Raw genomic sequence first — 22,758 nt, 5'->3', positions numbered from 1 at the left:
GCCACAGCTACACACGCGCACAAACACACACACACGCACACGCGCGCTGAACATGAGTACTGAAGAAGCCCAACTGGAGATGATGGTGCCCTTGTGGGAGGGATGAGCTGAGCCGCCCTCTGACACAAAGCCTTACGAGCTCCCAAGCAGCCCCTCCCGATCTGTCTGCTGCAATCATTCACACCACCTCTAATTCAATTAGGAGTGATTGACAGCCTTTTAATGATGCTGGCTTGAACCAGCTTGGGCATTAGTTTATCTAGAGGCTCCCAGGCAAAAGCAGCTGTTAGCTGATATGGTGGCTGAAGTTAAGGATAGCAGTAAGTGTAGGCCTCTGTTCCACTGCTGTGCTAAATGGTTAATAAGGCTGCGCTGTACCGCTCTGCGCTAGAGGACCCGTTAGCTATGGTTTCTTTTTATGTTGCTAAATCAGCAAGAGAAAGTCCACAGTGTCTTATAATGGTAACTAGACAGTTCCTGTTGTTGGATGTATCCAGTCTCACATTCTTGCCCTAACCTGTGAAATGGATCACGCAAGAGATAGATAGCCAATCGGAGGATTCCAACATCATTAACGAACACCAAACACTAAACGGTTCTGTGGCCTCCGAGTTTAGCCGGTTAGCTAGACTTGCATATAAAAGGTTTTAAGTGTTCAGTGCCAATAGTGTCTGTGTGGGAAAACGTGAAGCCAGCCACCGTCTCTTTTCGGACTGCTGCTGATGCAGCATTGCTGAGTAGCATCACAGCGCACACGGAGGAAAGTGCAGTGGCTCTGTTCTGATACATCAGCTCACATATGCCCTGTGCTGTGGAAATTACCCTTTAAAGGTGATGCGGGGAGGGAGCGCCATCTACCCACTAGCTCTCTTCTAATTCTTTGAACCTTTCTGGATCCCACATATTGGGATCATTTATTTTTTCACATTTTTGGTCAGACCATGTCTTTTAATGTTAAGCTTTTTTCTCTTTTCTCTTCCCGATTTCTCCTTTTTCTATCCTGCACACACCACTGCTCTCCTGTGTGAAACTGAGCTGAGCTCTGAGCAGCAGAGCAGACCTAACTGGGCTGCCTCCCAATCCCTCACCTTCCTCTTTGTGTGTGCCCTCCTTGTCTTTTATTAATACCTTCATTATTTGCCTGCTGCTTTGTTTGTCTCCTCTGTGTTTTGCCTCCTTCCTGGACGGCTGCTTCCCCCCTCCACCACCTCGCCTCCCCATTCCCAGCTTGCCTTGCCTTTGTTGAGGGTGAGATATGCAATAGCATAGGCAGCACCCAAATCCTGGGCCAGCCAAGCTCACGGCTTTCTCGCCTTTTTATTATTATTTAGCGCAGCCACGACAAAAGAATGGCTGCCTTGACTCGAGCGATTGAGCTAATCCACCAGCCCAGCTCTGATAATGTAATTACCGCAGTCTTAAGTCCTTTAATTTCCCCCAACCAGCCTTCTCTGGGGGTGAACTATGTGTATGTGTGTTTGTGTGTGAGAGAGCGAGAGAACGACTACTAAGCAACACAAACCCTTTTCAATAGAGCTTACACACACAAACACACACACTCTCACAACACCGCCAGTCTCCTCAATTACGAATCCCTGACATTCAACTAATTGGCCCTGCCACGCTGCGGAAGCTTAATTTCTTTATTAATTTTGACGCGGCCTGCTTATTTGACGTATGCTAATGTGCTTGTGTGGAGGGGCACCGCTATTGGAGGGTTTCGGTGAGGATGACTGGGCCCTGGGAGAAGTGCCAGGTCAACCTTATCGCAGCCTGGGCACACACCTGGTTATTACATCTGCCTGCAGCACCCAGAGGCTTGATGACACAGAGTGCGATATTGTAGAAGCCAGATGGAGTTAATAAAGTTGGTTGATTTTTTTTTTTTTTTGTGGAAGTGGCATTGGGGAATTGGAACAACAAAAGAGATTAAGCTAACTACTCACAGGCTGAAGTGTTGATAGCATGGTATGAATAGAAGTCTGTCTAAATGCTGCAGACATGCAGAATTGTTTGATGTGATGTGCTAATCAACAGATTACAGCTTGATGTGAGGTTATTGTGTGATTGGTACCTGTTTTGGACACTCTCTGCCAGTTTCTAAACTTCTGAAGTTCATGCTTGAAGTAGAAGTTTTTCTTTTTCTCTTCCAGCTGCTGTCTCTGCTGTTTGAGGATCTCTTTAAGAAGTTCAACTCCGAGCTGAAGAAGATTGCAGACCAGATCATTCCTAAGCAGAGAGCTGCCCAGTTTGACGTGGTGAAGCACATGAGGCAGGACCAGATCACGAATGGCATGGTTAATGCTATCTCTACTGTAAGTCTTGGCTGGAGCTGTATGTAATAAACAAGGGTGTAATAGTTATGATCTTCTCGTACTATAATTGTGTTGAAAAATGTACATGTTATATTAATTTGAGCAAACACCTTTCTCACGATCACCTCTTATCCTCAGGGTAACTGGTCTCTAAAGAGATTCAAGATGGACAGGCAGGGTGTGACGCAGGTGCTGTCTCGCCTATCGTTCATCTCTGCGTTAGGTATGATGACCAGGATCTCCTCTCAGTTTGAGAAGACCAGGAAAGTGAGTGGCCCACGCTCCCTACAGCCCTCACAGTGGGGAATGCTGTGCCCCTCTGACACACCTGAAGGAGAGGCAAGTATATTTATTGTCTCTGAACATGAACAGGAAGTCTTGTAGCTCTTTCATGTAGAGCTTCATCTGTTTCACCTTAGGATTTCATAGGGTACATTTCACATTGCCAGACTGAAGTGACTCATCTGTTTTCTTTGCTCACTTTTTTGATCATTTCAAATGACTTACTACTTACTTAGGGCTGTGTGGTTTTGTAAAAAAGTAATCTTGATATTCCTTAAATATATGAGCGATTCCTGATAATAACGATTTTTAGTTCTTACATACAGTTCAGTTTTAGCGCAAGCTTTTTTTTATATACACTTATAGTAAGCAGCCCCCTTCAACCTTATGTGCAGCATTTATATTAAACATGGTGAAAACATAACCTATGTGTGTTTCAGTTAAGAAAAAAGTGTAAAATATGAAAATCACTCCCACATAAGTGTTCTTTACAGGTTTCTGACAGAAGCAAATGTTTATGTACTGAGATTCCCTTTTTCAGCTTCAATATGTAAAGATATACAATATTGAATACTTCGATTTTGAAAATTGAAACAGTTCATTAAAACAGTAATATGATTAATCAAATGAATTTGATCAACCACCCAGCCCTAATTCACACTTATATGTGGCCATAGTTTATATTTAAGGCCATGTGACGTGAATGTGAATGGTCAGATTAGATTTCATGTGTCTTTTTGCCTGTACCCTTTAGGGCTGGGTGTCCTCACTGATTTTTCCTGAATCACGTTGATTCCAATTCACAAGATCCTACTTGATTTAATTTGATTCAGTATTGATATTTCAGTTAAAATGGGTTTTGTTTGGATATGAAAATGTGTAAACTTATGCAATTATACAAGGAACACTTAGCCTATCATTATTAAACATATTAGTTAGTACTTGAGCTCCATCCATACTTTTGCAGGCCAGCTCTTGTTGCATGAAAAGGGGGATTAAAGGTTTAATCACACATGGGGAAAATAGCATAGTTTTAAATAATGTTTTCATGTGTATATATTAATATTTTCAAAAAATTAGGAAAGACCCAAATACTTGAAACTGAAGGTTAAATTAGTAGCATTAGGATCAATAATGCACAAAAAGCATAACTAACCATTTCTAGCTGGTCTAATGTCTCTTGTTAAAAGGGGGTATATTTTTCCCATAAACAGATGCCATGTTTAGCATTATGAGCACTTACAGTCATTTTAACCAGTAATTGGTCTTCTCATTTATAATGTCTCTGCAGAGGCAACATGTATAAGCATATCAGTGTGTGGAAGTGTGCTGTTTCAGAGACTGATTAGTTCATATTACAGCCAGTTACAGGTCACTTTTTTGAATTTGAACCAAATCTAATCTATGCAAAAAAAAATGGATTTGATTAAATAATACTTTGTGTGAATATAGCCATAATGTTGTGGTGCTCCTTCTTAGTTAAACATCATAGAGGTCTTCCCAAAATAAAGATGTCACAGTTCATCATGTTAATGTATTTCTGTTCTCATATGTGGATGTTTGCTTCAGGCATGTGGGCTGGTGAAAAACCTGGCTCTAATGACGCACATCACTACAGACATGGAGGATGGGCCCATCATTAAGCTGGCCTTTAACCTCGGCGTGGAGGACGTCAACCTGCTGTGTGGAGAGGAGCTCTCCTACCCCACTGTTTTCCTGGTCTTCCTGAATGGTAATGTGTGTGTGTGTGTGTGTGTGTGTGTGTATATATGTGTAATGGAAAATAGAGGGCCTAATTTTAATGCTTTTATTACTGCAGAGTTGTGGCTTGTGCAGCTTAAATGCACTTGAAAAAAAACTGAGGGATTCCATGAGTGCTTAAAATGCAAGGTGTACAGTGCATAGCCTGTGTTTTGTGTTTGAGTTGAAAGCTATACACTGCATGCCATAGATTGGCTTTTAATGTCATGTCACAGAGGACTCACCTACTTAATTAATTAATGTGTATGTTTTCCAGAGCACTGATAACTTTGGAATTATGCAGGCTGCCTCTGCCTTTGCTAATTAATTAATTAGCAAAAACAGCAGGTGTCAAAGCATAATGTAGAGCCCTCTGTAAATCCAGTCACCACCCCCACAAACAACACCCATTAGCTTATGTCTTTGTGACACCAAAAAATTTTATTGTTTCCCAAGCGAATTTTCTTTAAAGTTGACCTAATAGTAAAATCACTCATAGGACACTTTTAGAATTCCTATTTCTCCTTTCTAGCTCAGTTTTTCATAAGCAATTTGAATTCATTTACATTATTATGTTTTATTTATCTCCAAGGTACAAAATTCAGTGTGGATGAACATTAGATTTTAGCATTTAGTGGTGTTCATTAATTGATGTTCATATGGTTCTGCAGGTAACATCCTGGGAGTGATTCGGAACCACCAGAAGCTTGTTAGCACTTTCAGATTGATGAGAAGAGCAGGATTCATCAACGAGTTTGTTTCAATCTCCACCAATGTAACGGACCGCTGCGTCTACATCTCTTCTGATGGGGGGCGCCTCTGCAGGTAGAATGCTGCAGTGTACTTGAGCCAATAACAGAGCCTAAACAAGCTGTGTGTGTATGTGTGTGAATTTACACTGCTGGGTGAGAACTTGGAACAACGTAAAGTAGCTGAATGCAAAGGTTTGTGGGTGTCCGCAAACTTTTGAACATAAAGTGTAAATACATAAAAAGTATTGGGTGTATGCATTTTGCAGCAATTCCCAATTCTTGCATAAGGATGCGTTCCTTGTCTTAGTGTGAATGTGCCTGGCTTTATTAAAAATTTCAATAAAATGGATTATTTGCAGGTCATTCAGTTATGCTTGTCTTTCTTCTGTCAGACCTTACATCATTGTGAAGAACGGGCAGCCGGCTGTGAAGAACAAACACATCGAGGAGCTTTCTCAGGGTTACAGGTGCACTTTTGTGGAATAGTGGTTGAAATGCTCTCATTGACTTTGAAAGGAGTGTCAAACACTTAGCCTCAAGCTTATTTGTATTATGCATGCTTTCTTTTTTTGGATGCACATTCCTTTTTGTTACCAACACTTTGTTTGGCAAGCATCTTTACAATCCAGTAGATGCTGTATCAGGACCCTTTTATTTATCTGTCTGAAATCATTCCTTTGTTTCTGTGTAGAAACTTTGAGGACTTCCTGCATGAAAGTCTGGTGGAGTATCTTGATGTGAATGAAGAGAATGACTGCAGCATTGCTCTGTACGAGCACATGATCACCAAGTATGTACCTACACAAATAACTCCTGACTAAACACATAATGTATTTACCTTTATCCACTTTATACTTTATATTTTCCTTTATACAGAAAAGTGTGATTACCACCACTTTGTATGCAGTTGAATATGTTTTGATTTGTGTTTCAGGGACACTACACATTTGGAAATTGAGCCGTTCACTCTGCTGGGGGTCTGTGCTGGTTTGATACCATACCCGCATCACAACCAGTCCCCCAGAAACACCTACCAGTGTGCTATGGGCAAGCAGGCCATGGGTAAGAACTCTTTGTAAAACTGTCATCATAGTCTCAGCTTGGGTAGCAGTGTAATTAGTGTGGCTGTACAGTTAGAGATGCACTCATATGAGAATTGTGGCCAACACCAATATCTATCAGTATTTATCTTTTTTTTTTTTTCTTCAGCATATTTTGAACAAGTATATTATAGAGGTCATTGTTTAGTAATAACAGCTAAAAGTTATGTTTTTATGTTAAAGGTTATTGAGGAGGCCCTACAATGTTAAACTGTTTTAGTCTGTAATAGTTTGGAACAAAACAAAAACTAGAATTTGGTACATGATAATAATTTAGTAAGGAATAATTGCAAGAACACTGAGCAATGTTGCTGGCATGGAATATTTTGGTAGCTTAAACAGCACACTAAAAGTAGAGCTGATGTATACGTCCTTCCTAGGTGTTTTTCTAAATTACAGTGTGGTAAATACCCTTATTTAACCCAAATCTAAACTAAGGATGCACTGTATATATAACAATAAAGTAAATAAAAGCTAAATTAAATAAAGTGCTTTTGGTGTTAAGAACGAACAAATGAACAGTTAACACATAGGGCTCCATCCCAATTTTGGTAGTTTAAACTACCTTTATTCTTTTAAATATTACAAAATACAGTCACACATTTCAGATATTTTCAGGAGATCCTAGACTATAGGATTTAGTCTATAGGCAAATATGCCTTTAGTTTTGAGATGTAAATATCAAAATAATTTAAATGTTTGTGTAAAATAAGTCATACAGTCCTGAGAATGCAATGTGCTATTTTGGGGTCTGTGAGGATTTTGAGGATATATGTTGACAAAAAATGTGTTTGTTTAGTTTATGCAGTGATGAAAAAAGTGGCAAAATTTAATTAGAAACGTGGGTTTGGCCTAATGTTATTTTTTGTGGGGTTTTAGCCAAAAAAAAGTTAACTCCAATGTATTTCTACTCTAAACCAATAACAGACAGATCTAGTTATTATATTTTCTCCCCCTTTTTTCCACCTATACCATAACTTGTTTAAACTCTGACACAACCCTCATCTTTAAACACCCAAGACAGCTTAAGCATTTACACATCACTCTCTCTCTCTCGTACACACTGAGACATATTCACATTCATAATGCCATTCACACCCTCAAACACACTGAAGTAAGTGTGGGTGTCTGTGTGTACATCAAACATCAACTGATTGTGTAGGCCATTTTTGTGTGTGGCAGGGAAAGGGCCTCTGCACACAGTCTCTCTGAGTGTCATTAGCCATTCATTGTGTCTCGAGCTCAGTGTGTGTAGCGGGTTAGTGTGCTCAGCTGCAGAAGTGAGGGAGAGTGAACACACACTGCTCCCCTGGTTACCAGAACTACTCCAGCCACCCCCCTCCTTCACCACCATCTTTACAAAACCACTGAGACTGCAACTACATTTGGCCCAATATCCTCGCCCTTGTCTCTTGTGGGGTGTGTTTTGTGTGGACGGCCCCATACATGTGCAAATCTCGCTGTGTGGCCCCGGACCTATTATCACACGCTGTGTGCTTGTACCCTGATTGTGAAGTAATAGCATCTGACAAATGTCAAGGCCTCAAGGGACGGCTGCTATTCTTCAATAACCTTCCCTGCTTTGCTGGGGTGGATTAAGGAGGTGGCCCTCTCTCAGCCGGCAGTGCGCTGCAACACTGCAGCTAAAGATACTGTCACTCTGCATGCACTCACCTCAACCAGTCTGGCAAAGTTAGTCAAGCATGAGAGCATCTTTAGGACACGTTTTGTGGACACAGATTAAACTTGATCCTTCAACAGAATCTTCATTTTAAAGTTCTTAATTCAGGTCAGCTCAGTAGTTTTGGTTAAGGCTTTAACTTGTTCTAATTAAGACCTGTTCTAAAAAAGATTTGCTTATTATGGTCAGGCCTAATATTTCAGTTATTAGAAATAGTTTTAAGGTTTTCTGAGCAGTTCAGTAGTTTTAAGTATGCAAAGGCATCAAGACGAAGACAAGATGGCTCAATGATCGAGTCCTGGTTTATACTGCGTTGCTTTAGCAGCCAGATCCTGAGATCCCCTCATTACCAACACTGCTGCTGGCCAGCACTGGTATCTGGTAGCTGTTGTATTAGAGGTGGGGATCCTGCGCTTTTCTCCAAGACCGTAGACTGCCTAGTTATCAGGTTAAAAAGAGGCAGTAGCTTGACTTCACATGTATCAAAAGAGGGGAGCATTGCAATTGATAGGTGGTGAATGTGTGAGTAGTTCATTGGCTCAGCTAAATAGGGGAGAAAATAGGATTACATTTTTTCATATATATTTTGCCTGAAGGTGCAAATGCATAATATAGGGCTTATTTATAAACTCATCTTAGTAGACTGCTCTGCACTTTTAACCACAGTAATAACTTTTATAGGGTTTTAAATATGAACAGCCCGTTTGTAAAAAAAAAAAAAAATACTAAAATACTTACTTTTCTGAAAGTTCTTCATCATAAAGAAACTGATTTAAGTCTGTGATGCTCAAGTCATGAACATTGTCGATACCATAAAATACCCAAAATGTGGCTGATATGGCACAAAACACAAACAAACAAACTCCTCAGAGTGCACTGTGATGCTACTCAGGAATGCTGCATCAGCAGCAGTTAGAAAAGAGCTAGCTGTGGCTGACTTTAAATGTATTGAAGAAGGCATGTGATAGTCTTCACCCTCCTGGTGTTGAGGCATCACTAGTGATAGGAGGAGTCATAATGAGTGGTTTGGGTAATTGGCCATATAAATTAGGGAGAAAATGGATAAAAAATTATAAATAAAATTATTTTAAAAAATGTACATGCAAATCTTTGGTTGAGTGTAAACCAGTCTTTACATCACAGGTTCAACAACATGTTCAGAATAGTCAAATGTTTTACTTTAACAGCAAAGAGAGACAAACTCTTTTATTAATACTCCTTATTCGGCTCACAGGCACTATTGGCTACAACCAGAGGAATCGGATTGACACACTGATGTACCTGCTAGCCTATCCTCAGAGGCCCATGGTGAAGACCAAGACTATCGAGCTGATTGACTTTGAGAAGCTGCCTGCTGGTCAGAATGCCACAGTAGCTGTGATGAGCTACAGCGGCTATGATATTGAGGATGCTCTGGTGCTTAACAAGGCTTCCCTGGATAGAGGTAAGGGTTCTTAAAGCATAAACATGGTCTACTAAAACAGTGCTTGCATGGAGATACACTCATTACATACAATAATAGAACAGCTACTCTTAATCTTCGACTGTACTCTGATTCTTTGTGCCAGGTTTTGGTAGATGTCTTGTGTACAAAAATGCCAAGTGCACCCTGAGACGTTACACAAACCAGACCTTTGACAAAGTGATGGGTCCAATGCTGGATGCTGAAACACGCAAACCCATTTGGAGGCACAGCATCTTGGATGCTGATGGAATCTGCTCCCCCGGTGAGTGTCAATTAGGTGCTTTACTGAAGTACAGCACAGATACAGTCAATCAGCAGTATTTGTTTTTTTGTGTATTATGTGTTTAAGTGAGATCTGTAAGTTGTTACAACTGGAATTATTTTACTTTTAAGCTTTAGTGCTACCAGTTTTCAGTTATACCAGACTGTTGTTGCAAGCTGCTCTGCTGTATAAAGTCAACCTTAGAATTGACCCAACAGTTATGTTTAGTAAAACAAAAATTGTGATTGTGATTGATTGCATTTGTTGTTCTTAGGGCTCAAGCATTTAATAATAGATATTTAAATGTAAATAAAATAATTAATGTAGAATTCATTTAATGGAATTAAATTCATATTAATTGTGTCAGTAGCTTAAGAAAATAATTGTAGTAATCACAAAAATATTCTGTTATTGTCGCGGTTTAAAATTTTAAATGCTGGAAGAAGCCTAGAGTTTTGACTGTAGTAGAATATCTTGGGGTAATTTTAATGCTTTTTAAAATTAGAATATTGAAATGGAGAGTTTAAGGTGACAACACTCAGCAGCAGTGTGAGTGTTTACTCAGTGTGAGTAAAACAGATAATGAGTGTTAGTTATAATCATAAATAATGTAATTTTCTAGTTACCTTTTTACCTTGACAGTAGAAGTGCCATTTTATATCACTAAATAAACACGTCACCAGTCACTCTGTAAATGTGGAAATGTGATTTAAAATAAAGTAATATTAACACTTCAAATTTAAAGTTTCCAGATTAATAGTGTGCGTCATTGCCTTTACTTTGAGAGCGCTAATGGTGACAGATAAAGGTAAAATAACTAAATAAAAACCTGAAGAATGTTTTTTTTTTTTTTTGCATGCTTTGTAATGTAATTGTTAGAAATGCAGTTTTCTTGTAAAGACATAAAACATTTACTACTGCTTAAAATGTCAAAAATTAGAATCAGGTGTTGATTCTAGTCAGCACATGATGACGATTAGAGCATGGTTAGAGATAATGTGGGAGGAGTCCGTCTTATTTAAACCTCAGACCTTAGGTAGAAGGTTTGCTCTTGTTTGTAGAAATGGGTTGGATCATCATGGACAGATGCAAAGCTCTCTGAGGCCTTCAGAAAGAATGTTGTAGATGCAGAGTCTGGAGAGGCTTCCAAACAATTCCAAGATGCAGGATGCTTAAAGAATCCTCCAGCAGTCCTAAAATATCATTATTCAACATTATGGGATGGCTCTTGCCACAGATTACATCAAAGGACAGTATATACCATCAGACAGACCAAAATGTTTGATTTCTATGTAATTAAAAAGTTTGTGTGTTAATGTGTTCTGTGTGTAGGTGAACGGGTGGAGAATAAGCAAGTGCTGGTGAACAAATCCATGCCCACAGTTACCCAGACACCACTGGAGGGCAGTACCCAGCCAGGCCAGCCACAGTACAGAGATGTACCCATCACGTGAGTGTTCTTGTGGTGCTCACAGTCTGTGAGACTGGGCTGCAATCGTATAATACTGAATACAAGCTACTGTTCTTCTATTAGTAATAGTGAATCTGTTACAGTACAGTGCATTTCTTTTATTCTGAATTAATATAAATAACTTTGTCACGCCGTTTAACGTGTTGTTGGTCTGTTTAGCCCTGTCTGTTATAATAATTGCTCTAAACTACATTATGGTATTAAAGGTTTATGACATTAGTATTATGATATAATAGTATAATATAATAAATATAACTAGATAAGAAAAGGTTGATAACAAACTTTAAGTTGGCTGGGAAGTGTGTGCTTATAATGTTGAAAAAAATTGATAAAAAGCTAAGTTACCCCTACATTTTAAAATTATAACAGTTTTTAGATTTGAAAGAAAGAAAAACATTAGGCTAAATGGCATAACATAAGCTGGTTAGTCAACCAGCTCCTCCTTACACAGACAGTACTGAGGAGCAAAACAGAAGGTGTGCCATGCATGGATTCAGTTGGTGTGTGGAGCAGAATGTTTACATCTCTACATTCCACCCTTCATTCCTATGATTAAAGTTTGTACTATAACTTTCGGATCAGTTAATATTGAGGTCACCAAAAAGAAAAAAAGAAATGAAAAAAGATTATTATTCTACAGTATTTTATGTCCATGTACTGTACATTTAGACAATAATATGATTATCATGGCAGCCCTAGTTCTGTTCTTTGTTGATTTGCTTTATGAAAACAACAAAGTGAGTGGGTTCTGTGTTTTGTTCACACAGGTATAAAGGCTCAACAGACTCCTACATAGAAAAGGTGATGATCTCATCAAATGCAGAGGATGCCTTCCTGGTAAAGATCCTGCTCAGGCAAACACGTCGTCCTGAGATAGGAGACAAATTCAGCAGCCGGCATGGCCAGAAAGGTACCTCGGCTCCTCCGGACTCACTAAGTACTTTTAACTAGTCTAGATTTGTAAAACTTCAGTGTAGATCATGGTCAGTGTAAGTGGGTGCACATAAAATAGAGTTGAGTCCTTATTCTCTTTTTTTTTTTGTCTCTCTTTTCAACATAAACTGCATCTGGAGAGCCCCCTCCCCTTTTTTGAGGGCTGTTTCTCAATTAATTAGCCTTTTGTCCCGAGCCAGACTATGCAAATTTATTACAGCAGCGGAGCTCCTGGGAAAAAGTGTTTACAGCCCCTATTGTTTCTGCCCACCTCCAGTGAGAGCCCGAGCCACGATGATGGTTTAATCTGAGCTCTAACTGGCGCCGTGCATAATTCACTCATTTCATTAGCTGAGTTTGTCCACGAGCACTCATCACGGCCCGTGAGAGTGAGCAGAGGTCAGGGAAGGGTTAGCTGCAAAACAGCCCGAGATGCAATTTATACCAGTTGCTCTTTTCCCCCCTTTTTTTAACAGGCCTCTTGGTATTTTAAGGAGGGGCACAGAGCCACTGATACAGGACAGCTAAAAGTTGTTTGCGAGGGACAGTGCAGTTCTCCTGAATGCCTTTTTGTGGTTTTAGAGGCTAGCTTTTGTAGTGCTGTGTGAGTGCGAAAAGTTGTGCGGTGGTGGTGCCCAAATAAGGGCTTTTAGTCTGGGGAATGAGTGGCTGTGAGCAGGGATGTAAATTGTTGTAAAGAAGCTTCCACTTGAGAGCTCCTTTAGCATTCCCACTCCTTTGTAGGAAAACATTTTCCAGGACTTTTCTAGCTAATTTTCAGTTGGTGTTTAGAAAAATATACACTATAATCTTCCATACTGTCCGGTGTGTTTGCGCTTCCAAATGTTTGGTGGATGTAGTCAGCATGGCACAGAGATTTCAGCATTTGTTAGGTGGGGAATGGCTCGTTAACATCTAGAAAAAAAAAAAAAACTGTAAATAGCTGTAAAGATGATTCTAAAGCAGCAAAGTTAAGAAAAGATCTCCATTTTACTTGTTTCAGTACTGCTCCAAATCATGGTAGCCTGTATCACCAAAAGAGTTTTCATATAACTGTAGTGAATAAAAACAAGAAAGTAAAGAATCTTGCCCTGTACATACTTTTTGTAAAACATTAGAATGGAAACTGATAGTGGTTCATTTTGTGTTGTGTTTAAATGTAGTTTAAACACAACACGGGGAGTTGTAATGTGTCTTCAGATTCTACTGGTTTGACTGGATAAAAAGTGATAATTATAAACGTTTCTTTTCCTTTGACCCTGGCCGTCATGCTGTATCTCAGTTATAGGGTGTTGGCAGTCTTCTTATAGTCTAGGCCATCTTTGTGGAGAGCAACAATTCTGTTTCTCAGATCCTTAGAGAGTTCTTTGCAATGAGGAGCCATGCTGAATTTTCAGTTGCCACTATGAGAGAATTGGTACCCAATACAGCAAATTTAACAGGCCAGCTCCACATTCACAACTGACACCTTGTAACACTAATAAGTCACATGACACTGGGGAGGGAAAATGGCTAATAGGGCACAGTTTGGCCAGTTTCACTTAGTGGTGTACTCACTTTTGTTGCCGGTGGTTTAGACATTAATGGCTGTGTGTTAAGTAATTTTGAGGGCACAGCAAATTCACACTGTTTTACAAGCTGTACACTGATTACTTTACATTGTATCAAAGTATCATATCTTTAATGTTGTCCAATGAAAAAAATTGAAGTGTTACTGATTTTTCTGAGATACTGTAAAATAAAATACATTACACGTAACTAAATAACTTTTGGTTTGAAGACAGAAATAGATACTCCAAGAAAATTGTATTTCAAAGGGAGAACATTTGGCAGCTTCAGCAGCACAGAGAGCCAGCAGAGGACATCCCACAGTGTGTTGGTGCCAGTTGTATTAACCAAATTTCACTGAAGATGTGTTTTATTCTTATTTACTTCCCTCCCCCCTCTGACCAGCCCCTGACTAGTCTTATAAGCTCTGGTCAACTGAGTAGAATAGGTTAATTATTTACCGGTGACCCAAACCCACAGACATAAACAACACACACACGGAGCTGTGTTGGTGGGGCCCTTTGTGTGAGCTGCCACGGTGAGCCTGTATGGGGTGTGATGGAGGGCTGTGGACTCTTACTGCTGTCCTGCTTTTCTCTGCTGATTTCATGCCTCTTTTATCATTCACTCGCACACAAAATAAACAACACCGAGGATGTCTGCGATGGGAAGCTCTCGCGCTCTTTTAGTTGCTCACTTTCGCATGTACAGAAATTCTGACTTAGGTTGCTGGAAATACATTTTTAGACCTTTTTTTTGGTATTTATATTCAAAACGTACATTTCTAGATTAACTATGCCACACACTCAAACACACACATCTAAGATTAGCATAAATTCAGTGATGCCCTTCATAATTAATAGCTCCAATGTGTGCACACTAAATCGGTGCAGTTTGGTACACTCTGTCACACAGAGAATAAAATCAAATACACAGTAGTAGTAGTGAAATGGATGACTGTCCATTCTTAAAAATTAAAAAAACAAAAGAGAATATAAGATGTTAAATATATAGTCAGAATTTATATATACATCTTGACAAGCATAAACAAATCAATTTCCAGTTCAGTATGTAAATAAATGTGCAGTGTCTGAAAAGGATGAAGAGCTGCAATGTTTATAAGATTGAAGTGCAGTTTAAAGTTAAATTTGAACTGTCTATTCAACTTAAACAAGTAAGGAAATGGTAAACTACATAGTAAACTGCCATCAAAAATTGATAAAATCCTTGCAAATTGTTATGTTTGAATTTGCATGGTATTGTGTGAATTGTAGCATTTTGGAGTATTGTTATAGTAACTGTAGTTTTGTTGGATACCCTGCTTGCTTCCTTTTTTCTTGCTGCCACATGTAGAGACAGCAACCCACATATGTTGCCTATTTTTACTCAGGTTTCTTATTGCAGTTAACAAGAGTTTCTGTAAATTTATGGCCTTTTCCTGTCATATTCAAATCAGAAAAATAGGGTGGATTAGAAGAGAACACAGTTCCTACATTGTATGACAGTTAGGTACATGTAAGGAAATTCCTCCAGCATGTTGATGTATAAATTTTATTTTATTTAAGCAATAATAATGTAATATTGACACTGCAGAGTGCCGTAGATCATCACAGCAGTGCCAATATTACACGTTGTAGCACGAAACTCGAGTGTATTATTGCGATTTAAAAGATTTTGAGTTAAAGAGGATAAGAAACTATGATCTGTTTGGTTATAAACACTCCGCCAGTTAAAATAGTTTCAGCTGTTTGTAGCTGCGCTGTTTGGCTGGTAAGCGCTGCATCGTTGCTAAGTTACCTGTATATGGCGGTGTAATACATGGAGAGCTTTAGTTACAGTGCATTACCAGCTGATAATGCCACTCATGGAACGCCTCTCAGCCAATCATATCGCAGGGTTGGAACTAACTGTGGTATAATTATAAATACATACTACAGGCTGTTGTAGCTGCCTCAAGGGGGAACTGTAAAATACTGGCACAACTGTCTGTTCATAATCGGTGAAAGGAAATCTGACATTCTGCTTTTTTTTCTCTCTCTCTCTGTTAATCTAAAGCTGAACTAATTCTGCACAGTGAGCTCTGAACAGCAATGTGAACTGAACTGTGACTTAGATGTACAGGGGTAGCTGTACACACTCACATGGCTAACATGCCCATTATCAATACTCCAATTCTCCAATTTATTTCATCTTATCATTACTCATTGTTATTATTAGACTACTGCTAATGATGGCCACATTAGTGTCTCCATATTTTCCAAGTCTCACCCTCTTCTTTGCATATGGATGTCTTCCGTTCCTCTCACGGGTTGATCCCGTCTTTGTGTTCACTGTGGTGCAGGGAAGCTCCAGACGTATAATCCCCTCTCACTGTCCTGCTAAGCACCCTCTCCTGACTTCCTGCTCGTACCTCTCTCACCCTTTATGACTTGCAAATGGCCCAATAATGTGTTTGCTCTGGCAGAGGGAAGAGTGCAGAGCTGCTCGGTAAACATTTACACTCTCACTCTGAGTCGCGCACCACTTCTTCGACCCGCCGTGTGAAAGACTGGTGGCTCTGCTCTGCTGTTTTTCGAGCAAGTGGACCAGAGTGGCATTCTGTGCAGCATTTTTTCATGAAGTTAAATTAGTATGCAAGTGATTATGCATCGAGAAACTATATGAGATGCTATGTGGGATTTTGGAAATGAGCCAGATGTTTCTGACACAGGTACACAGTAGTTTCTGTGACGTGGGGCTGTCTGTGTGTTCATCTTTTATTGGGCTATTGAAGAGGCTATACAATTAGGATTAAACAAGCAGAATCATCAGCAGTCAGAATCTGAGAGAGCACAATTGGCCTTGCTCTCTTAGGGGCAGGTTGATGCTATTTCCTCTACATTTCTTATCTTGTGTGATGTTGGTCAGCACAGGCATCTGTTAGCTGTTGTAACAAGGTTGGGGATACTGTGCTTTCCTCTGGTTTACCGTGATGCTGCAACAGTGGCTGACTTTACATGTGTCGGAAGAGGCATGTGCTAGTCTACACCCGCTTAGTGTTTCAGACATCGGGATGGGGAAAATTCCAAATTAGGTAGAAGTAGTGAAAATGTGGGGAAAAAACATATTTGTATAGTGAAAAAACAGAACTTTGCAAGTCTCTAAACCCTGTTTAGGTGAATTAATTGTACTCTTAGATATAATTGTTGGGTACTTATAGGAATTGTCTTAAATGTGTTTTTAAATCCATGTTTTAAAACAGCAGAACTGTTACGGCGCTGCTCATATAATGATGGATCTCATTGTCTTCATGAAATGAATAAATCCAAAATAAAAAAACATTTCTTAATGTTTTAAATGAATCTGTGTAAAAACTGTATTAAATGAGTAAACATTTCTCCTCAAAAACAAGCCATTGTTGTTTTAAAATACATACTTTCATTTGACAGTCAAAGCAGTGTTGGAAAGCTGATCAATGGAGGTAATTAGAGCAAAATAAACTACATGAAGGCATTACAACAGATTGTAAGTGATCAGTCTTTGTATATTGCTTGTGTATTTGTATGGAATGTCTTATGCATCCTTCTTTTAAGACATGTTTTGCTGCAGCTCAATGACCAGTTTTGGTATTGCAACAACTATAACTGGAGGTTTTAACAGATGGAATAATACTGATTTATGATATTAAGCTGTAAGCGCATAGTTATTGTGCAGTGTTTTGATATTTATGTTCTCTCCCTTTACAGGTGTTTGTGGGCTGATTGTTCCTCAGGAGGACATGCCATTCTGTGATTCCGGGATCTGTCCTGACATCATCATGAACCCTCATGGATACCCCTCCAGAATGACTGTAAGTCTTTTTTGATGGTAATGCGTCATGCCTCGTTTTCACTTTTTTTCTTTATATTGAAGATTGATTAGTTTATATTTCAATAAAAAAATAATTATCAGTTGAATTGATGCTGAAGTACTTCAATTGTTGTAGTTCTTCAGAACAATGATTGCGTTGTCTGTGGTCTGTCACACCAAATCAAACAAAAACTGTCTGCAAACTATTTTCTTGTTGCATCTTATCATTCCCACATTGATAAATGACTAATAATAATAAATAAATAATACAAGCTGGGATAAAGTATATTTTTCTCCACATACATTCATAGATTGTCTTATGCTGATCCATTTATTCAGACAGATAAATCTCCAAACTGGCAGGAAGTCACTGTAAAAAGATATGTTCAGTCATTTTGGAGCATTCCTATTGGTCCATAATCATGATATGTAAGCATAATGTAAAGAACAGCTGCTCGATTCAAAACAAAATTGACAAAAAAATTGTTACAATTTTATATACTGGTTCAAGCAAAGGGGGTCAGCCCTTGGTTGTAAGGGGTTAGCTTTGGACTGACAAAAATGTCAAGCTGAGGTAAAGCGACTCCTTCATTAAATCACATGAAATGTAGCTATAAAGCCAGTGTGGTTTGTTTCTCCACATTTTGAAGTGTATGCTTGAGTGCACACAGAAAGCACTCTGGTAGGAAATTGTGTGACCCGGAAACTGATTTCGTGACGCCATCTTGCCGCCTGTCTGAATACCGTAGGAGATGAAAGAAGACGCTTAAAATTCTCCTGTAGGAGGCTTCCAACGCAGGGTGCATCAGTGTATCCTACTCCAGAAGACTTTTAAGGATTTTCCAATGACATCACTGCATCCACGCCCACAGAGCACGCGAAAATGGAGCAGGCAACGCCCAAATATAGGTCATAAACATATTAATTAACTAGGTTCCTTATCTAATTATACAGCCAGTAAAGCACTAATATATTTTTTTGTTTAGATAAGCTGTATGCTCAGTAAAACTATATTAATGATCCTATATTTGTAACATGATATATATATATATATATATCACTGGCCAGAGAAATGCGGCCAAAATGCCTGGGAGTAAGCAGGATTTCATTGGAATATCTGAATATTTAGCTGTGTGATAGTAATGTTCCATTGATGCTGTTTAATCAAATATTTTTTCACTTCAACATGTGTGCAAAATATAATATGTATTATTATATTTATTATTTATTAAGATTTGTTATTTGTTTTATTACATTCAATGAAATCATATTTTACTATTAAAATAATTTAATATTTACATATGCAACCTTCATCAATGGCTAATCAGGCTGCACTTTGAAGCTTGATCTCTAGAATTTGGAATTGTGTTTATTGATTTCTCGTTTTTATTTTTGTATGTGGAGCTTTATACAGAAGCTGTGATTGGCTGGGCAGTATCCGGCATGTGCTGAAAGTGAGCGTTGTGGTTGGCTCAGTTCACCGGTAGTCAACATCATATCTAAAAGGGATCAGCTGTCCCATTTCCCCAATTACAGCTCCTTCCCTCCATTCCTCCTCCTCCTCTCCTCTCCTCGATTCCTCAGCCTTCTTCCGGGTTGGAAAGGAGGAGTAGGAGAGGAGGAGTAGCAAAAGTTTCTGGACGCAGCCTCTGTCAGGCCACTGAAGTGCAGTGGACCATGACCTCACTCCATGATGTCAGATCCTCCTATCTTTTCCCAGTGGCACTGACGTCACAAAGTCATTACACTCAGCATAGTTTTGCTTTTATTTTCTTTTTTGCCTACCTGAATGTATTTTATAGATGTGTTTATGTAAAAGTAATGTTTTTTATGTGCACAAATTGATTGATTTGAGAATGGTTTGGAATGCAGGTGTATTTCTGTGTTATATTACCTGTGTCACAAGGTTGGGAAGCTGATAGAGCTCTTGGCGGGGAAGGCAGGTGTACTGGACGGACGTTTTCACTACGGTACAGCTTTCGGAGGCAGTAAGGTGAAGGACGTGTGTGAGGATCTCATTCGCTATGGATACAACTACCAGGGAAAGGACTATGTCACCTCTGGCATCACAGGGTAAATATTAGCTTTTAATTCTATGCCGAAGATGTAGACTTACATTTTGTGCATTTCTGGCAATAAAAACTAGCAGTTCAGTTTCAGATCAAATTAATGAGGAATCTGGTCATCATTCACATTTTATAATTTCAGGAAGTGGTTGTGGGTTTGCACTGCACCTCCTTAAGCCCCTGAATCCTAAATAGGTAGCATTAGAATTAGAACACTATCTGTAATACAAAGACTGATAAAAGAATCCCTGCTCTGCCATATATATATATATATATAGTATATTCATTTTACTGTTTATTAGCCAGATGAGACTGTACAATGGGGGTTCAATTGAAGTAGATGGTCCACAGAGTGCCAGACCACCTTGGAAAGTGTTGTACCCATTGCCAAAACTAATTTGCAAATGCACACTCCCAGCTTGTGCAGTCCCTATAGAGAATTTTGCTAGACATTGGACCGAGGGAGATAAAGTCCCCCAGCACTGAGATATAGATTTTTGTGTTCAACTCATCTTGACCTTACAAAACGCCCTTGTTTCTGTATGCCACCAAATCATTACAGCAATGGTCCAACATTAGCAGAACTGTTCTAAATTTTTTTGATATCGAAAAAGAAACAATAATTTAGCAGGTGTCCCAGTACTTTTGTTCATATAAGTGAACGTATTGGTGTCTGAGGTTATTTTACATGTTCACATGTGCAAAAGAAACTTGAAATGATGAAGCAGTCAATGCCCTAAGTATATGTTTTCTACACAGGGAGCCCCTGGAAGCTTACATCTACTTTGGTCCAGTGTACTACCAGAAACTGAAGCACATGGTTCTTGATAAGATGCATGCTAGAGCACGTGGACCAAGAGCGGTGCTCACCAGGTAAAGAGGAGCATTTTATGTTTGTATTTTTTTTTCAATAGACATACCTATTAATACTTGCCTGTGTGTATCATACAGACAGCCTACAGAAGGTCGTTCCCGAGATGGTGGTCTACGTCTGGGAGAGATGGAGAGAGATTGCCTGATAGGATATGGGGCCAGTATGCTGCTACTGGAGCGTCTCATGATCTCCAGCGATGCTTTTGAAGTGGATGTGTGTGGGCAGTGTGGCCTGCTCGGATACTCTGGATGGTCAGTCACATTACTTATATTTACTTACAGGGGACAAACATGTAGTGATTGTTACTGGATTCATGTCAGTATTGGCACACTATTGCTTTAAATAATAATAATAATAATAATAATAATAATAATAATAACACAATGACATGCCAAAACGAATAGGTTGCAGTTTGTATATTAATCATGCAATGTTAGCTCAGTGACAGCTTGGGAACATATAAGTTGTTGCGAGGTGTTGTGAAGATCTTGTGAGTGAGGTTAAACACTGGCCAGAATGCTCATGGCAAAGCAGCGTGAATTATTGGGTTGCGAGGCCTAAGAGTAGGTGCTAGAATGATTGGACATTTGATTTCTCAAGGTGTATGGGCATGTACAGGAATATGTCATAAAAGGCATTACCACCCACAGTGGACAGTAATGATCTTGACCAACTGCATTTTAATTAGAATTGTCAGTGAGAACAAACAACTGAAAATCATGGCTGAAATCTGGCTGAAATCATGCATATCCCACAGGTCAGTGCAGGATTCTTTAGCTTCTTTTGGACATGATATATTTTCATGTGTATCTTTCCCCTGTCGTTCCACTGCACTATACAATCCTTTATATCCTTAGTAATTGCCTGAATCCTAAATTGCCTGATTACAGTTAACTAAGTCCTGTTTGTTTTTTGCAGGTGCCATTACTGTAAGTCCTCGTGCCATGTGTCCTCTTTACGCATTCCCTATGCCTGCAAGCTGCTCTTCCAGGAGCTTCAGTCCATGAACATTATACCCCGCCTTAAACTGTCTCGATACAACGAGTAAGTCAGTTATGCTTTGGATGCTAAATGCAATAAATTGCTGCTAACACAAGCCACTGTGGAAACTCAACTCCTGATGCATCTTTGTTTCTCATTGGATATCTTTGATGCAATATTAGTCTGTGGTTTGTATATGCATGTCTAATGAAGTTAATTGTGAACCACCAGTGGTTATGTTTTGAGTTAAAATGAGACATTTGGCGTTTCATGAAATAAAAGATACTCTGGACTAAAAGTATGATTCAGACATTGTAATATAAATAACACAGGATAAAGTGCCTAGTGTGAGAGGATTTTTTTTTTTTTCAAATAATGAAAGTGTTCATTATTACTTTTTTTTTTTTGAGAGTTTGTTGTGTTTCTTTTTGTGTAAATAAGTAATAAAAATTTGTTTAAATTAACTGTTTTTTTTATTGATTCCTGAGACACAAGTGTTATGTTAAAATATTTCAATATTCCAAAATATTGTTGGTGAAATATGCAAATAAGTGTGCTCACCGGTCCAACATCAGATGGAGTAAAGTAGTACAGTAATGAGACTGGTGTAGTGCAAAGATAGTTCCAACACCTTTTGTGCTGCATGTGAATGTGTCTGCCGTTTTTGAATGCAAATAAAACATAAAACCAATCTGGAATTAGGCGATTGTATTTTTAAGATTTGTACTGAATCTCCTTTCTAATTGTGTTTTAGAAGTCTAGATAATGCCATTATCAGCTTTTCTCCATGTTTGAATGGCATCTTTTCTGCATGAGATGTTTTTGAACCACTGTACTGTTTTCCAAATATCTAAATGCAGAGAGCAGACTGGACTCATTTGCAAAAAGTTAAAATCTGCTGAACTGAAATCAGCTGCTCTCAGTGCACTGCACACATGGCAATTCTCCATTAAAATTAACAGGATGCAATAAAGCTAAATTGGCAAATAAACCTCAATGCCAATACTTGCCCATGAGCCATACATTACACCGTATGAAGGACTGGGATTCAAATCCTGGTCTGGGTGACAGCTTCAGCTCATAAGGGCCTTAGCTACATGCCTTATTTGTAATGTAAATATATATTCTGTCCTTGATTAAGTGTTAATATGACAACACTGACAGCTCAGACAAGAGCTAGTTGTTGTGTTTATCCCCTTGCTTCTCTTTTACCTTCTCTGATGCTTTTTACACCAATACATCTTCTATTCAAAACAATCCCCCACCCACTAAGCGGCTTTGGAAGCCTTTGATTGAGAAAGTTCAGAAGAAAGAATACTGACAGCAACTCGCTGATAAAGCATGGAAGGTTTGGGGGGGGGGGGGGGGGGGGGTGATGAGTCTTCTCTTTCCTCTTTCGGGCAACTGCACCTGTCCTAGCTAATGAGGGCCTAATGAGAGACTAAAAGTGCAAAACAAAA

The 22,758-nt window shown here is 39.0% G+C and overlaps 2 protein-coding genes across 2 annotated transcripts in view; one reads left to right on the top strand and one right to left on the bottom strand.

Annotated features, from left to right (window-relative positions):
- Positions 1–21,762, top strand: part of polr3b (polymerase (RNA) III (DNA directed) polypeptide B) — a 30,739-nt gene extending 8,977 nt beyond the window's left edge. Inside the window, exons 13-28 of the mRNA XM_007250541.4 lie at positions 2,154–2,315; positions 2,454–2,654; positions 4,167–4,329; positions 5,009–5,162; positions 5,482–5,556; positions 5,781–5,879; positions 6,024–6,151; positions 9,105–9,314; positions 9,439–9,597; positions 10,930–11,047; positions 11,836–11,978; positions 17,275–17,378; positions 19,284–19,450; positions 20,203–20,316; positions 20,395–20,568; positions 21,236–21,762. Coding sequence (XP_007250603.1) covers positions 2,154–2,315; positions 2,454–2,654; positions 4,167–4,329; positions 5,009–5,162; positions 5,482–5,556; positions 5,781–5,879; positions 6,024–6,151; positions 9,105–9,314; positions 9,439–9,597; positions 10,930–11,047; positions 11,836–11,978; positions 17,275–17,378; positions 19,284–19,450; positions 20,203–20,316; positions 20,395–20,568; positions 21,236–21,365 — 2,301 coding nt within the window. The 3' untranslated portion in view covers positions 21,366–21,762. The remainder of the gene's footprint in view (positions 1–2,153; positions 2,316–2,453; positions 2,655–4,166; positions 4,330–5,008; positions 5,163–5,481; positions 5,557–5,780; positions 5,880–6,023; positions 6,152–9,104; positions 9,315–9,438; positions 9,598–10,929; positions 11,048–11,835; positions 11,979–17,274; positions 17,379–19,283; positions 19,451–20,202; positions 20,317–20,394; positions 20,569–21,235) is intronic.
- The window catches only part of nr1h4 (nuclear receptor subfamily 1, group H, member 4), a 192,904-nt gene that overhangs the window by 147,977 nt on the left and 22,169 nt on the right, over positions 1–22,758 (bottom strand). The window lies entirely within an intron of this gene.

This window comes from Astyanax mexicanus, chromosome 9 (genome assembly GCF_023375975.1).
Source record: "Astyanax mexicanus isolate ESR-SI-001 chromosome 9, AstMex3_surface, whole genome shotgun sequence".
NCBI lineage: Eukaryota > Metazoa > Chordata > Actinopteri > Characiformes > Acestrorhamphidae > Astyanax > Astyanax mexicanus.
Note: the sequence above shows the minus strand (reverse complement) of the source record. Positions and strands in the feature narration are given on the sequence as shown.